Genomic DNA, 18,556 nt, shown 5'->3' with positions numbered 1-18,556 from the left:
TATCTATGAGCATACATATGAAGACACAGTGGTCTAGTTCCCATGGGTTCGATTCCCTGGGTGGGTGATCTAGGTCGGAATAAAGCAGTTCTGCAGCTCACCCAGATTCAAATTAATGGGAGGTAAAGGTGGCTGGAGCATGGTGCTGATCACATCAACTCCAAAGTGGCCAAGATCAAGAATGTGTGGGGCCCTACCCCCACATCCTCTAAATGAGCATTCATGGCATGGTGCTATATGTACGGGACCTTTACCTTACATCCACAAAGAACACCCATTTCTGTGTGTTGTGTGTGTGTATATCAAGATTATAAATAAGATTATGGTGCTAGTAGAGAGGCAGCACTTCGTTCCTACGCGTCAGCAAAAATTTGATGCGACTGGTGTTATGTTACATCCGGTCGTAGCGGGCCACGAGCGGTTTTATTGTTGAGTCAGCAGAACGTGTCTGATCATGTTGAAGACATCGGAAGCGGTGGGGGGAGGGGGTCAATGGATTTGTCACGTTGTTTCTTGATGTATGCTAACCTAACACGTGCATATGTTTGTGTGTGTGTGTGTGTGGAGGAAATGCGCACGCAACCATTGCGTATGATGGAAAGACATGAAGAAATGATTTAAAGATGGCGCCGAAGGTGCTGTACCCCCCGAAAGCTTAGGGGCTAAGGTTATTGCTCTGTAAAACAAGAGGCGTCGAGGGTTCGATTCCTGGTAGAGTCAATATTGATTGATTGATTGATTGATAGATTGAGTTAGTTTTTTTTAAGTCCATTTTATGCACGGCAAAACTAATCAGGATTGGAGCTACAGTTGAAAAGTGGTGATTCGGACCACTATGTGCCTCCACTGAGTATCGAACCTGGGACCCTTTGATTACAAGGCAAAGATGTCAATATTGAATGGTCTCGATTAGCCTGTGTGTAAATAAAGGCAACAAAATGGTTGAGTTCGAAAATCGAGTTGGGTTAGTGGTTAATGTTGTCACCTGGCAATGAAGAGGTCGCGGGTTCGATTCTCTAGGTAGTTAAATTAGGCCAATTGTTTAGTCCCGCCATTATAGGTCCCCGATTAGTCCATCTGTGCATAAATAGTGTTTGAATAAAATCAATATGGCAGCCTTGAGTTAGTGGTTATTGTTGTCGCCTGGTAATGAAGAGGTCGCGGGTTCGATTTTCTAGGTAGTTAAATGAGGCCAATTGTTTTGTCCCGCCATTATATGTCCCGATTAGTCCATCTGTGCATAAATAGTATTTCAATAAAATCAAAATGGCGGCCGCGTTTTGTGTTTAGCGGCGGCGGCGGCGGCGACCCGGGTGCGATGCGGGGCGGGGCGGCACGGGGGGTGTTTTTTATTCCACGAGATGTTTTAACCAAGTGGTAGAGGGTTCGATTCCCAATGTTGGTGAAAATTGGATATTCAATTGTATTTGTTTAAAAGTTCCGATTAGCTTTTTGTGCACAAAGAGAAAATGAACTAATTGGAAATAGGATGTTTATGCTGTAATGAAAAGGTCCCCGGGTTCGATTCACAATGTCAAATTGGCTAATAATGATGATGTTTTTTTTTAAAAAAAAAAAAAGAAGTGTGAATAAATTAGAATCTGTTGTTTTGCCGTGTGGGGCCCCAGTAACGATTATCTTAAATGCATAAAGAGTAGGTAAAATAAGCAAGATGGCCGTCACTATTGTTTTGTGATCAAAGAGGAGTCACAGGTTCGATTCAATCAAAGGAGGCAACATTCTATGTTTCAATTCCATGTAAAAGTCTAAAGTTATGTTTCGATTAACCTCAATGCATAAAGAGGAATTAAACAAAAACAAGCAAAATGGCGACAGATGTGATAAAAGAAAAATTGAATTAGTTTTTTTATAGTGACAAGAAAAAATAGCGAATCACTGTTAGAAATAGAATGAAAATAAAGATACTTGCCTTTGCATGTCCAGCGCTGTGCAGAAAAGCTCTCATGCTTTATCTCCGACAAGTCCACAATACACAATTTTTTTTTATTGTATAGTTAATTATTAATGTTGTTATTAACACAGATTCTTACCAGTGTGAAGAAAAGCACTCATGCTTTATCTCCGACAAGTCCACAATACACACTTTTTCATTATATAGTTAATTATTAATGTTGTTATTAACACCGATTTTTACCAGTGTGAAGAAAAGCACTCATGCTTTATCTTCGACAAGTCCACAATACACATTTTTTCATTATATAGTTAATTATTAATGTTGTTATTAACGATTGTTACCAGTAAAAATATAAACCATGAGGATTTTTAAAGGGGTGATAAATGAAAAAAAAGCCAAGACATATATTTTATCCCTGTTTATTACCAATATTTACAAAATTCAAAAGAGCCGCACACACACACATACATATGTAAAATGTTTATATTGTGTCACCAGTTTATCAGCATGTTATTTAACAAGTTTTTATTCTTCAAGTTTCTTCACTCACCCACATAAGGAATTGTGTCACTATCATATCCATTTTCTGATGCAACCACTGAATTAAAATGTTTCACTATTTTTTCCACAAGCATGTTCTCGCAAAAAAGAAACACTTCTTTGGAAAGTCTTTTTCCGTCGATGTTTTGTATAGACAAAGGCTCAGGTTTTGTACATCCATGTAGATGGGAAAGCACAAACTTCTCCTTATTACATGCATGGACAGGGGAAATATCTGTGCAACCGAAACATTGTTCGCGAAGGTCGAGAATGCAAGATTCCACACAGTTTCCAAAATATGATTTCAGATACGGCGACACTGTTTCACACATAACTTTCGCATGCTCGATGCACACAAATATCTTCATAAAGTTCCGCCACGAACTTTCTGCGATGAACACTATCTCCAGGGAACCGTAAGCTGGTTTTTTCCTTATAATGATCTGACGACGATTGTACAGTGTGGTTATCAGCAATTCATGTTGCTCACTTAGTGGGTAGGAAACACGAGGCTGCTCACCTGGAATAGCGATGTAATTGTCGATTACTGGAAACAATTCCTGAAGAGCGTGCCACTCCTGCAACTGTAGTTCAACACCGGCTGCCCCGCTTCTGTGTAGCCTGACCACAGGTTGGAAATCCAGATGAGAGGAAAGTCCGATTGAGATAACCTTTGTTTTCGAAGCATTCAAATAGTAGACGTGATCAAATAATATCGACTGGCGTATAAGACTAGTTACTTGTTTTTGTTCTTCAGGTAAATGCTGATCGCTCTCTTTCTGAAGAACCCCCTTGAAATTAGTGTACGGTTGAAATCTTTTTTTCAGCGGCATCGAAATAGAGGATTCCATGACTAAGAACTGCGAGATACTGCATGTCGCAGCGTGCAGATATACATTTGAAGAAATGCGTGGGTGTGTTTTTGAGACGCATGCACACGTAGCAAACCAAGCATGTGCTGGACAAAAAAGGTGGAGGGGGGTGGGGCGTTACAAAGATCAATGGTGAGAGAAAAATCAGCAGAATATCATAAACGCCATATTGAGGAAATATTGGATAACAAATATTAATTAATTTAATTAAAGCATCAACCGCATTGTCGATCTGAAATTAGGTTTATAGACAGGGGGCAAAATGGAAAATATCGACGATGTTCTAGTATTGGATTGTTTCTGTACTTCCATCGGTATAATCCTCCACCACATTTGAAGCATACAGTTTTATCCTCTTTTTGAATGTAAAATAATCCTGCTTCGGGCAGAGCTTCTACAAACGGGAATTCTTTTGATTGCCAGTTTCTGAAAGAGGACAATCTAGCATTGAAAGATCCCATCTCTGGATATTGCGTCATTGTTCTGTAAAGACACAAAACAAGATAAAGATTATAAGTAAGCTGTTGTAAACTGTAACGCTACAAAATTATTAATATACTATTAGGACTATATGTAACTTGTATAAAATTTCAAACAGTATTTACTGTCAATATTTTCTAGTATACGTACCGAGTATTATAAATTTAATTTACGAGTCAGCAAATAAGTTGTTATAATATTGTCGTTTTTTATCGGTACTGGGAATAAAATTTGAAATTTATGCATGGGTTTACCAGAGGCTCTATGGAATAAATACAGAAAACAGTAATGCCCACAGTACACAGACCCGTAACTTTGTATCTGATGAGTGTTGTACGTATAGAATTTAGAGTTACTTTCCAAAAATCGCAAATGGTTATGCACATGTGGAGGTTTTCCGTAACTATCAAAAAATTCCCCCCGGGAGTTACTGTCTATGTAAATTGCTACCCAGTGCTTCCCGGGGCTATCTTTGGGGTCTGTATTTACAATCAACGCTGCTGGTAGTTCCACATGTACAGGTAATTCATTAGCTGCGAAAACCCCAACATGATGATTGTCAAAGGCTCTATTTGATATTAACCCGTGAAGCAAATTTAAAGTCGACAGCATTGCTCGACACTAAATAGTAATATTGTGCAACTCACTTTTTTATACTTCAAAGTAGACGGTAGACGTCACAGTAGATTCCAGAACCAATTTGATCTGGACCACCAAGCTGTTTATCGTTGTTGAAACAATGGAGAGCTATCTAACACAACGCTGATGCTCGGAATATGTAGGCGGGGTTTACAAACGCGCATGCGTACAGTGGTAATGCTACTTGGCATTTTGTTGTGCTGTTGTAAAGTGAATTTTGTACTATAAGAAAATTGTTTGTATGTGTGTGTGTGTGTGTATATATATATATATATATATACACACACACACATATTTATTTATTGATGAAGTGTATATATATATATATATATATATATATATATATATATATATATATATATATATATAATACAATATAATATATATGTATGTAATTTGAAGATACAACATATCAGTAAAATCTAACAACTAGAAAAATATTCATAACATTCGACTTTTATATTATATGTAACTTAAAACATTCTTCACAGTTTGAGAAATGGAGTGCTTGTGGAAACACCCGTTCTCTGCAATATTGGCTGGTCCATCAGGATGCGGAAAGACATATTTTGTGAAGCATTTTCTCCAGTGTTTACCCCAAATGGTAAATGTAAAATTAAACAATATTTTGGTGTGCTACGGGGAATGGCAATCTGCATACAATGATTTCCCTGGTTTTGTACAATTTCGGGAAGGAATGCCTAATATTGACCAATTTGTGCCAAATTCTGGACCTCATCTTATTATTATCGATGATCAGATGAGGGAATGCGATCAGAGTCACAGATTAATTCACAAAAGGGTGTCATCATCGTTATATTAGTCTTTTCTTTATCACTCAAAATCTATTCCATCAGGGAAAAGGGAATAGAGATATATCTTTAAATAGTCATTATATTGTATGCTTCAAAAATCCAAGAGACAGAGCCCAAATTAATTATTTATCTAGACAAGTATACCCGGAGAATCCAAATTTTATAAAAGATGCATATTACAATGCCACCGCTGAACCCCATGGATATTTGCTGTTTGATCTGAAGCAGAAGAAGTACGTTTTCGGTCGCGGATATTTCCCGACGATGATATCAATTATGTATATATTCCTACAAAAAAAGCAAGCATAATCACTAGTCGTTTATTCTGTCATCATGGCTCCAAGAGTGAAACACGCTAAAGTGCTCCAAGTTTTGTCGGATGCTAAACCAGCTCTTCGCACAGCGATATTACAAGTTGGTGATTCTTCCTTAGTTAATTCAATCTGTGAGTGTTGTTACAATGTTCTAAAAGGGAATGTTCCTCTTTCAACACCTCAGAAAACAAGATTGAGCCGGTACAAGAAGGTGATATGTAATCTCTCTGCCAAAGGACACTCTACAAAGCAGAAGAAACAGATACTAGTGCAACACGGAGGATTTCTACCTGCGTTATTAGCCCCTTTAATAGGAGGTGTGTTATCTCAAGTTTATTTAAGTGAAAAAAAAATCTGAACATGGAGCATGCCAAAAAAATGGTTATAATACCTCAAGAATTTATGGATAACATAAGACATCCTGTTATGTCTGCACCGTCTACATCCTTATCGCAATTGGATCAGGATATGCAAGTAATTTTGAATCTCAAAGGTCTTTCGGATGATGAAAAATGGAATCGTTACAGCATTGTGCTCCAAAAATTTCTGTCTATTACTCGAAAACAAAGAGAACCTGTGTCGCTACCGATTACAGAATCTACTGAGAAGTTGACTGATATGAAAGAAGAAATTCTAGCTGCTACACCTAGCATGTATCGTAGAAAAGCCGAACTGTTGTATGAACGTCTTTTACATAATAGTAATATTGATTGGGATAAATATGGGGCAGTTTTTATTAACAATAATAAAATTGAAGGCTCAAATATTGTCGATCTAGTATCGGATATAATTCGACCACGAAAAACAAGCAATCCTATTTGGTGGCAACTGTTCAATAGAGCTCTGGCGTTATCTAATATTCCTCAAGAATATATTGGAAACCCCCGGAGACAGGAGTTTATTCAACAGATTGTTTTTGGCAACCCCGGACGCCATATTCCGCTGTCCGGAGCTAACCAAGAAGAAGCAGAAGAAGAAGAAGAAGAAGAAAAAGAACCAATTTCTTTTGTATCATCATTTCCAGGGCACAAACGTAAACGTACTGTTCCAGTTTGGTCAAGATACAAACCATGAGCGAAAAAAATATTAGAGAATATCTGGTACAATCCATCTCATCCAGCTTCCTATTCTACAGCTTCAACACTATGGAAAGCTGTAAAAAAATCCATACCATTGTCAACAATCAAACATTGGTTGACAAAGCAAACTGCATACACTTTGCATAGACCTGTAAAGCGTCGATTTCCGAGAAACTTTTATTTTGTGCATAATATTGATGACCAATGGCAGGCTGACTTGAATGACATGCAGAGTTTGCGGAATCACAACAAAGGGTACAGATATATACTCACAGTTATCGATATTTTTAGTAGGCATGCTTGGGCTGTCCCTGTAAAAAATAAAACTGGTGTATGTATAAAAAAGGCTTTCCAGCAAATTTTCAAACAAAGCAAAAGAAAACCTTTGAAATTACAAACTGACAAAGGGCGTGAGTTTACCAACAGTATTGTGCAGGAATATCTCAAAAAACAAAATGTAATTTATTTTACAACAAAGAATCCTGATATTAAAGCTAGTATTGTTGAAAGATTCAACAGAACTTTAAAGGAACGCATGTGGAAGTATTTTACTAAGCAAAGAACCAGCTGCTATGTTAATGTACTCCCAAAGCTTTTGAAAGCTTATAATCATAAAATTCACTCGAGTATTAAAATGGCACCAGCAGATGTTACTCCTGAGAAGGTTTTGAAAGTATGGCACAATATGTATGACAAAAAACTCAAATCTGATTCATCTCCACTATTGTCATTGAAGATGCCATTCAAAATAGGAGATACAGTGAGAATAACAAAAACCAAAAAATGCTTTGACAAAGGTTACATGGAAAATTGGACAAGAGAAATATTTGTGGTGGAACGTATTTTGAAAAGAAATCCTCAAGTGTATGAATTAAAAGATCTACAAGGACATAAAATCGATGGAACATTTTATACGGAAGAGTTGCAACTGGTCAGCTTACCGGATATGCATGAAATTGATAAAATCCTTGCGACCAAAGGTGAAGGAGCCAGTAAAAAGTTGTTAGTTCATTGGAAAGGTTACTCCAGATTATTTGACAGTTGGATTAGCGCATCGTTTTTGGAGTCAAAAAAAGAGAGAGAGAGGCATACATTTTTGTAGATATTCTGATCAGTGGTACAAATAACCTTTATAACACATCATGAGAAAAGCAAATGCTTTCTACATTACTTTGCCTAGTAACAGTTCCATGAAATATTTCCCAAGTAATACTCTAACTAATTACACCACAAAGCTTCAGAACCGTGTGGAGTTGGACACCAACAAATGGGAGATGGCATTGGTAGAAGTGCATTATCCTTATTCAATACTAAACATTACCAGATTTAACAACTATATTCAATATAAATCTATGGATGATGTCAAATGGAACGAACTTCGAATATCCGAAGGCTATTACGCATCTATAAACAGTATTGTTGCAGAAATCAATAAATATTTTGAAACATTAAATTTTAGTCTCCGAAATCATCCTGCGTACAAACATGTGACTGTTGATATATCTACCAAGCAGAGAAACATAAATGTACAATTGTCACCTCAACTGGCACGGATATTAGGTTTTAAACCGACCGATGATCTATCAGAAGTAAAAAATTGGACGCTCGCCTCCAAATGTTGTGAGAGAGATTCCTTCCCAGATGTATATTTACACAGATATTGTGGAATCACATATGGTGGGGGATGCTATCGCCCCTCTATTATGTATTATAAACATTAATCCTATGGAACATACTTTTTGGAAGTGATGGTGTGCAAATTTTCGATTCACCACATTACATCCCAGTGCAGAAACATAATTTCGAACAAATAGAAATTGACTTAAGGGACAGCACTGGTGCACACATCCCATTCTCCTTCGGACTAATGTGTTTGAAACTTCATTTTAGATGTTGTGGTGAAAAGCTGTGATTATGAATGACCCATATTTTCAATACTACCATCAACAAGCTGGATCTGGTGTGGGTAACATATATTACGGTGCTGCCTATCAAAAAGGACATGGCATTGGAAGTTTTCTTGGAGGACTTTTTCGGTCAGCTTTGCCTCTTATCAAGAAAGGAGCAAAAGCTGTAGGGAAAGAAATGTTAAAAACAGGGGTAAATGTGTTAGGTGATGTTGTAGACAAAACACCCCTAAAACAGTCACTACAATCCAGAATTTCGGATGCCAGATCAAATCTTAAAAGAAAAGCTGAAACAAAGCTAAAGGAAATGATTGGTTCAGGTTATCAGGGGCATAAACATTTCAAAAGGAATCACTCTGCTTCGGGAGAGCGAACTGGAAGGACCGCTCAGAGAAAGAAGAGATTCAGTGCCAATACAAACACCAAGAAAACAACCAAACGCAACCGTAAAAAAATTCAAATAACATCAGATATTTTTGATTAGATATGGCGCTAATTAGGGAGAAATCATGTGAGTGTTTTAAAAGTGAATTGGATATTTTCTCGGTAAAACCTACTCAGACAAGCATCTTAGAACACCACACCATCGGATACAAACCTGTTAGTTCTCTGGCAGATAATGCTCCCACCGAGTTTGTAATACCTGGACATGGTGATGATTATATGGATTTAGCACACACAATGATTTTCTCAATGCAATGTTCAGCGAAGTACAAATCTACTTAAATAACAAACTCATCTCGTTTCCATCTCACATGCACCCATACAGGTCTTATTTTGAAAAAGCACTGAACTATGACATATCTGCAAAATCATCTGATCTCCAAAGTGCATTGTGGTACAAGGATACAGCAGGCGCTTTTGATAATGTTTCGGAAGACAACAAAGGCTTTACAAAACGTAACCAACTAACAAAACAGAGTAAAACATTTGATATGTTTGGTTACTTAACATATTGGTTATGTGCGTGTTACTCACTATCTATAAACAAAAATACGTTAGAGTATTCAAATTGGTCTACTTACGCAAGTGAGTATGTATTCTTACGTGGACGACGTTTCGGAAGCTTTACTGCTTCCTTCCTCAGGTTGTCGTTTTCAGCTCGGAATATCAAGCCATGTCAGAGAAGTGTCATGTAAGGATACTGGGTGAAAGGTTCGGGTTAAAAACACTTCATAGTGCTTGACCTATACAGAATTAAAACCACTTTGCTAAAAACCCCTTAAAACTCACAATAAAACATGTAAAAACCACCGCTACGGTAAACTGGAGTGGCCGTTGAGAGCCTAAACTCCCTGTCAAGGTGAAGCGAGCGGGCAGATGGCGCCGCGCAGCGGAGTGGTACTTCCCCTCCCCCGAGAGATCCCTCCCCTCTCTTTTTCTTCCCCTCGCCACCAATCCAAGGAAAATTCCTGTTCCACCTCGGCTGCTTTCCTTACTTCCGATGTGACATGGAAGCCCATCGGGGCCCTTTTATTATTCAAATTGTCCCACTTTTTAAAAAAGCTAATCCATACGTCATCTAAATTGCCCTCGTCCCGGTTCAGTTTATTTCTGTGTCCCGCGCATATCAATGCCGTTTCGTACACGTTCCTATCCAATTTACTATTACTTTTTTTTGATAACCTCTCTTTTTATTATTCTATGCCCACTGTTTATTATATGCTCTGCAAGCCCCGTTTTCGGATCCCTTTCTTTGATGTTCTTATCATGTTCGCCCCATCTAATACGCATGCTCCGGCCGGTTTGTCCAATATATTCCATCCCGCAATTGCATTCAATCCTATACACCCCTTTTTGTTCATCAGGGTTATCTCGGATTTTTACCCCCCTCTTATAATCCGTGAAATGCTTTTCAATATTTCTAGGTGCTCTCGTCCCGCATTTCACACCATACTTTTTCACTGTTTTTTCAATTTTCTCAGTGAGCCCTTTACAGTACGGTATCCCAACATAGTTAACTTTACTATCCAACCCTCCCTCCTCTTTTTCCTCCTTTTCTAATCTGCTATCAGAATCGGGGTTCCCCTTTGAAATATTCTTCCTTGCTCTCCTAGCTAACACGTTCATTTCATATTCGGAAAATCCATTCTTCATTCCTACCTCTATTATCCACGATATTTCCTTTTCTTTTTCTACGGCATTATTGCATAACCTTTCAGCCCTTATGAAAAAGTTTAAATAAACATTCGATTTGACCCTACTTGAATGTTCCGATGCCTTATTAATATAAAGACTGCCTGCCAGGGGTTTGTGAAACACCCCTGTCTTTATCCCCTTTTCAGTTTTGGTAATACTTAGGTCCAGGTAGTTGATTTTACCTTCCACCGAATTCTCCCTAGTGAAGCTTATTCTGTCCTCTTGTTTTCCTAACTCCACAAAAACAGTGTTAAGATCTTTTTCTTTTTGGTTACTTGCATTCAGATATTTTCAATCAAGAGAAATTTTTGATCAATGGAGTGGAAATGCGAATAAAACTGATTCCTTCGAAAAACACTTTCTGCTTGATGGAATTAGATGACAGTGAAGGCAAAGTGGAAATTCTGGATGCTACACTATATGTGAGAAAAGTATCGGTCAGTTCATCCATCAAACTTAGTCACAATCGCATATTGCAAAAACATACAGCAAAATACCCTCTAACAAGAGTACAACTTAAAGCTGTAACTATTCCAAAAGATATTGTTTCAAAAACAATTGACAATGTGTTACTTGGACGTCTTCCGAAACGATTAGTTGTGGGGTTTGTTACCAACGATGCATTCAACGGCACTCTGTCTACAAACCCATTCAATTTTCAACATTTCAATTACAACTTCTTTACTTTATATGTTGATGGAGTCCAAATTCCCGGCAAACCACTTCAACCAGACTTTGAAAACAACAAGTACATAACAGCATATCACACATTATTCTCTGGAACAGGGATACACTATATGGATGAAGGAAACAATATATCGCGTGAGGAATACCCCCAGGGATACGCATTACTTGTTTTCGATATAACACCAGACGCAGCTGCAAATGCCATATCCCACTGCAGTCTTCAACGGCAAGGGGCTGTTAGCTTGGAAGTCCACTTCAAATCGGCTTTGGAATCTACTGTGACTTGTGTTATCTACTCTGAATTTGACGCTCTCGTGGAAATTAATAATCAAAGAGATATTCATCTGGATTAATTGTATAACAAGGTGAGTTGCACAATATTACTATTTAGTGTCCAGCAATGCTGTCGACTTTAAATTTGCTTCACAGGTTAATATCAAATAGAGCCTTTGACAATCATCATGTTGGGGTTTTCGCAGCTAATGAATTACCTGTACATGTGGAACTACCAGCAGCGTTGATTGTAAATACAGACCCCAAAGATAGCCCCGGGAAGCACTGGGTAGCAATTTACATAGACAGTAACTCCCGGGGGGAATTTTTTGATAGTTACGGAAAACCTCCACATGTGCATAACCATTTGCGATTTTTGGAAAGTAACTCTAAATTCTATACGTACAACACTCATCAGATACAAAGTTACGGGTCTGTGTACTGTGGGCATTACTGTTTTCTGTATTTATTCCATAGAGCCTCTGGTAAACCCATGCATAAATTTCAAATTTTATTCCCAGTACCGATAAAAAACGACAATATTATAACAACTTATTTGCTGACTCGTAAATTAAATTTATAATACTCGGTACGTATACTAGAAAATATTGACAGTAAATACTGTTTGAAATTTTATACAAGTTACATATAGTCCTAATAGTATATTAATAATTTTGTAGCGTTACAGTTTACAACAGCTTACTTATAATCTTTATCTTGTTTTGTGTCTTTACAGAACAATGACGCAATATCCAGAGATGGGATCTTTCAATGCTAGATTGTCCTCTTTCAGAAACTGGCAATCAAAAGAATTCCCATTTCTAGAAGCTCTGTCCGAAGCAGGATTATTTTACATTCAAAAAGAGGATAAAACAGTATGCTTCAAATGTGGTAGAGGATTATACCGATGGAAATACAGAAACAATCCAATACTAGAACATCGTCGATATTTTCCATTTTGCCCCCTGTCTATAAACCTAATTTCAGTTCGACAATGCGGTTGATGCTTTAATTAAATTAATTAATATTTGTTATCCAATATTTCCTCAATATGGCGTTTATGATATTCTGCTGATTTTTCTCTCACCATTGATCTTTGTAATGCCCCGCCCCCCTCCACCTTTTTTGTCCAGCACATGCTTGGTTTGCTACACGTGCATGCATCTCAAAAACACACCCACGCATTTCTTCAAATGTATATCTGCACGCTGCGACATGCAGTATCTCGCAGTTCTTAGTCATGGAATCCTCTATTTCGATGCCGCTGAAAAAAGATTTCAACCGTACACTAATTTCAAGGGGGTTCTTCAGAAAGAGAGCGATCAGCATTTACCTGAAGAACAAAAACAAGTAACTAGTCTTATACGCCAGTCGATATTATTTGATCACGTCTACTATTTGAATGCTTCGAAAACAAAGGTTATCTCAATCGGACTTTCCTCTCATCTGGATTTCCAACCTGTGGTCAGGCTACACAGAAGCGGGGCGGCCGGTGTTGAACTACAGTTGCAGGAGTGGCACGCTCTTCAGGAATTGTTTCCAGTAATCGACAATTACATCGCTATTCCAGGTGAGCAGCCTCGTGTTTCCTACCCACTAAGTGAGCAACATGAATTGCTGATAACCACACTGTACAATCGTCGTCAGATCATTATAAGGAAAAAACCAGCTTACGGTTCCCTGGAGATAGTGTTCATCGCAGAAAGTTCGTGGCGGAACTTTATGAAGATATTTGTGTGCATCGAGCATGCGAAAGTTATGTGTGAAACAGTGTCGCCGTATCTGAAATCATATTTTGGAAACTGTGTGGAATCTTGCATTCTCGACCTTCGCGAACAATGTTTCGGTTGCACAGATATTTCCCCTGTCCATGCATGTAATAAGGAGAAGTTTGTGCTTTCCCATCTACATGAATGTACAAAACCTGAGCCTTTGTCTATACAAAACATCGACGGAAAAAGACTTTCCAAAGAAGTGTTTCTTTTTTGCGAGAACATGCTTGTGGAAAAAATAGTGAAACATTTTAATTCAGTGGTTGCATCAGAAAATGGATATGATAGTGACACAATTCCTTATGTGGGTGAGTGAAGAAACTTGAAGAATAAAAACTTGTTAAATAACATGCTGATAAACTGGTGACACAATATAAACATTTTACATATGTATGTGTGTGTGTGCGGCTCTTTTGAATTTTGTAAATATTGGTAATAAACAGGGATAAAATATATGTCTTGGCTTTTTTTTCATTTATCACCCCTTTAAAAATCCTCATGGTTTATATTTTTACTGGTAACAATCGTTAATAACAACATTAATAATTAACTATATAATGAAAAAATGTGTATTGTGGACTTGTCGAAGATAAAGCATGAGTGCTTTTCTTCACACTGGTAAAAATCGGTGTTAATAACAACATTAATAATTAACTATATAATGAAAAAGTGTGTATTGTGGACTTGTCGGAGATAAAGCATGAGTGCTTTTCTTCACACTGGTAAGAATCTGTGTTAATAACAACATTAATAATTAACTATACAATAAAAAAAAATTGTGTATTGTGGACTTGTCGGAGATAAAGCATGAGAGCTTTTCTGCACAGCGCTGGACATGCAAAGGCAAGTATCTTTATTTTCATTCTATTTCTAACAGTGATTCGCTATTTTTTCTTGTCACTATAAAAAAACTAATTCAATTTTTCTTTTATCACATCTGTCGCCATTTTGCTTGTTTTTGTTTAATTCCTCTTTATGCATTGAGGTTAATCAAAACATAACTTTAGACTTTTACATGGAATTGAAACATAGAATGTTGCCTCCTTTGATTGAATCGAACCTGTGACTCCTCTTTGATCACAAAACAATAGTGACGGCCATCTTGCTTATTTTACCTACTCTTTATGCATTTAAGATAATCGTTACTGGGGCCCCACACGGCAAAACAACAGATTCTAATTTATTCACACTTCTTTTTTTTTTAAAAAAAAAAAAACAACATCATTATTAGCCAATTTGACATTGTGAATCGAACCCGGGGACCTTTTCATTACAGCATAAACATCCTATTTCCAATTAGTTCATTTTCTCTTTGTGCACAAAAAGCTAATTGGAACTTTTAAACAAATACAATTGAATATCCAATTTTCACCAACATTGGGAATCGAACCCTCTACCACTTGGTTAAAACATCTCGCGGAATAAAAAACACCCCCCGCGCCATGCTGCCCCGCGCCACCCCGCCCCGGTCGCCGCCGCCGCCACCGCTAAACACAAAACGCGGCCGCCATTTTGATTTTATTGAAATACTATTTATGCACAGATGGACTAATCGGGACCTATAATGGCGGGACAAAACAATTGGCCTCATTTAACTACCTAGAAAATCGAACCCGCGACCTCTTCATTACCAGGCGACAACAATAACCACTACCCCAAGGCCGCCATATTGATTTTATTCAAACACTATTTATGCACAGATGGACTAATCGGGGACCTATAATGGCAGGACTAAACAATTGGCCTAATTTAACTACCTAGAGAATCGAACCCGCGACCTCTTCATTGCCAGGTGACAACATTAACCACTAACCCAACTCGATTTTCGAACTCAACCATTTTGTTGCCTTTATTTACACACAGGCTAATCAAGACCATTCAATATTGACATCATCGCCTTGTAATCAAAGGGTCCCAGGTTCGATACTCGGTGGAGGCACATAGTGGTCCGAATCACCACTTTTCAACTGTAGCTCCAATCGATTAGTTTTGCCGTGCATAAAACGGACTTAAAAAAAACTAACTCAATCTATCAATCAATCAATATTGACTCTACCAGGAATCGAACCCTCGACGCCTCTTGTTTTACAGAGCAATAACCTTAGCCGCTAAGCTTTCGGGGGGTACAGCACCTTCGGCGCCATCTTTAAATCATTTCTTCATGTCTTTCCATCATACGCAATGGTTGCGCGCGCATTTCCTCCACACACACACACACACACAAACATATGCACGTGTTAGGTTAGCATACATCAAGAAACAACGTGACAAATCCATTGACCCCCTCCCCCCACCGCTTCCGATGTCTTCAACGTGATCAGACACGTTCTGCTGACTCAACAATAAAACCGCTCGTGGCCCGCTACGACCGGATGTAACATAACACCAGTCGCATCAAATTTTTGCTGACACGTAGGAACGAAGTGCTGCCTCTCTACTGTGCTAAACAGATTCAATCGGTATATTGTTCTGGAAAGGTCGATATCTTGAGAGAATCTGTTCATAATTTGTCTCCAGGAAAGTTTCAAGGCTTACTTCAAGATTATGATGCTCTTTGAAACTCTTGTTACGAGGGTACTTCAAAAAATTAGTTGCACTTGCCCATAACATTTAGTTGGAAAGAGACATTATGTTGAACGTGGCTGGAAATGCTGCTCACAGTTCCCTTGAAGAGGTGGAGTGAGTAACTGTTATGCCATGGATGTTAGGGATCGGATGTTATCAGTGGTGAAAATGTCACGTTGGTTGGAAGTGCCGTCCAAACTGGACATGCGCTCAGTGACTCGCTTTCTGTGGGCAATAAGGTGCAACCCCACTAAAATTCATCACCAATTGACTGAAGTGTATGGTGATAAAGCAATTTCGTCTCAGATGATTGCATGATGGTGTGCGTTGTTCGAGAATGGGTGTACGAATATTGAGAACGACTACCAGCAAGAAGGCTGTCAACTGCAACAATGTTAAACATGTTAATTAACTATTTATAGTCCAGATCTCGCACCCTGCGATTTTCATGTCTTTAGGCCTATGACAGAAGAACTTGCAAAGCGGGGTTTATCATTCTGATGAGGAAGTTAAATCTGCGGCGCAAGAATGCTTATCGAAAGGTAGACGGGAATTCTTCGAACAAGTAATAGAAAAACTCATGTCATGCTATGACAAATGCTTGAAAAGAGTTTGGAATTATGTAGAAATGTAGTGTTGGTAATGTACTTTCATGTAAATACAATAACTGTCCTCCATATTGCATACGCTATTTCTTTAATGCTAGTGGAACTAACTTTTTGACTGATCCACGTAGTTGCACATACTGATTGTTAATTCACCCTCTCTCTAAATGAAATTACTCTCTAACAAAACACAGAAACAAGCATTCAACATATGATCACCAAGATGCAGCCAATAATATAAAGGCATGTAATTTTAGCAACCAATTTTATGGTTAGGAATCTTACATTTGTAACTGCTCTTTTTCTATTTTAATTTCGGATACCTACTGATCCTACCTATGAGGATATAACTGCTTTCTCTCTACATCATGACTGACCTCCATGGTGGAGTGCTTAGCAGGGGTCTCTGGTTCAAATCTAGGTATGTACAATTTCATCATATCATTCACCATTCATGCACATTCTCGCAATTAGCCAAAAGTGGCAGAAAAACAAAATAAAATGACCCAATTCTATCAATCAATCTCTGCATCAATGTGCTACGAATGCACACCCTGTGAACTGCTAAAGGAGAAATTTACACAATTGTGAGCAACTTACCTTTAAACGCCCACGAGTGGCTTTCAGTTGTTCTTCTATCCTACGGATGTCAGCTATAGCTTGATCCCTTTCACCTTGAACACGTCTTACAACTGTCTGATAAAACAAATGCACAAAATTAATGTGCAATCAAGAATTAAAAGTGTGTATGTGTTAATAAATCTGTATTGATATGTTCTACAGCAGTGATTCTTAATCTGTGATCCATGAACTGCCAGGGGTAACCATGCCTTCTTTTCAGAGCAGCATACTTGTACGTAAAATTTTGGCATAAAATCATCAATGGTAAGCTTAAAACCAAATTTTTAATCAATCAATTTAATTTCCAAGTGCCAACAACATAAAGCCCTTTCACAATCCCACTACAAGGCTCTTTGTTCTACAATAGTCTCTCTTTCTTAGACTTTCCTGCTCAATCTGCCACCAAATGTTGACATTTTCCTAACAAAACACAGTTTCCAACAATCGTTAAGAACATACACATAACTTTTAAAATGTCTTTCTGATCCACCTTGTATTTGTTGTTGTTAATTACAGTTTTAGTATAAAATAGTCATTCAGTATTGTACCTGAAACTTGAAGTAAATAAATAAATAAAAATCATTTCCTGAGTAAGTTATATTGGCTAATTATAGTAAAAAAAAACCTCTTTATTTTGAATAAATACATGATGACCTTTACAAAAATAGGAATTGTAGATTTCCTGGTGACATGATTCAAACAGGTTGAATTGAATTATTGTTTTAAGTCCACTTTATGCACACAAACGCTAATCGGGCCTACAGTTTAAAGTTGGATCCGAACCACTGTGCTATGTGCCTCCACCAGGTATCGAACACGACAGACACCCCTTGATTACAAAGGATGCCATCGGGGAGACCCCGATTCAATGAGGTCTTCTTGGATTTGCATCCAGGTAAAATCAACGTTTACCTTCAATGTTTTGAGCACATATGATGAGAGCAATGTATGCAATCAAAATGTTGAAAGTAAATGCTGACATTACGTCAGTTGGTACCTAAGAAAACCTGTTTGAATTGAGGACTTTAAATATTAAATCAAGTCCTGGTGGGTCTGCCATAACAGAATACATACAAAGGGGTCAGTAAAATGAAAGGTTAAGAACTACTGTTGTAGAGTTTCATTTGGTTGAAATTTTAATGTTTTCTCCTAACCATATAGAGTTCATTTACTCTATGAGGTATTTTAAAGCTAACTAAGTTATGCGTTTGTTTCCCAGTGAACATGTGAATGGTGTAGATGCACTATCCAAGTCAAATAAAAATTAAAAGCTTTTAAAACATGATTTTGCAGTTTACAGTCAAATGGTGTAAATTCCCTAAAATAAAAAGAA

General features: G+C 37.8%; 1 protein-coding gene across 1 annotated transcript in view; it reads right to left on the bottom strand.

The window, feature by feature from the left end:
• LOC145993816 (uncharacterized) overlaps positions 1-18,556 on the bottom strand; it is a 387,953-nt gene that overhangs the window by 238,719 nt on the left and 130,678 nt on the right. The window contains exon 12 of the mRNA XM_083129646.1: positions 17,203-17,298. Coding sequence (XP_082985772.1) covers positions 17,203-17,298 — 96 coding nt within the window. The remainder of the gene's footprint in view (positions 1-17,202; positions 17,299-18,556) is intronic.

Source organism: Lepisma saccharinum, chromosome 10 (genome assembly GCF_977018435.1).
Source record: "Lepisma saccharinum chromosome 10, izLepSacc3.1, whole genome shotgun sequence".
Taxonomy (NCBI): domain Eukaryota; kingdom Metazoa; phylum Arthropoda; class Insecta; order Zygentoma; family Lepismatidae; genus Lepisma; species Lepisma saccharinum.
Note: the sequence above shows the minus strand (reverse complement) of the source record. Positions and strands in the feature narration are given on the sequence as shown.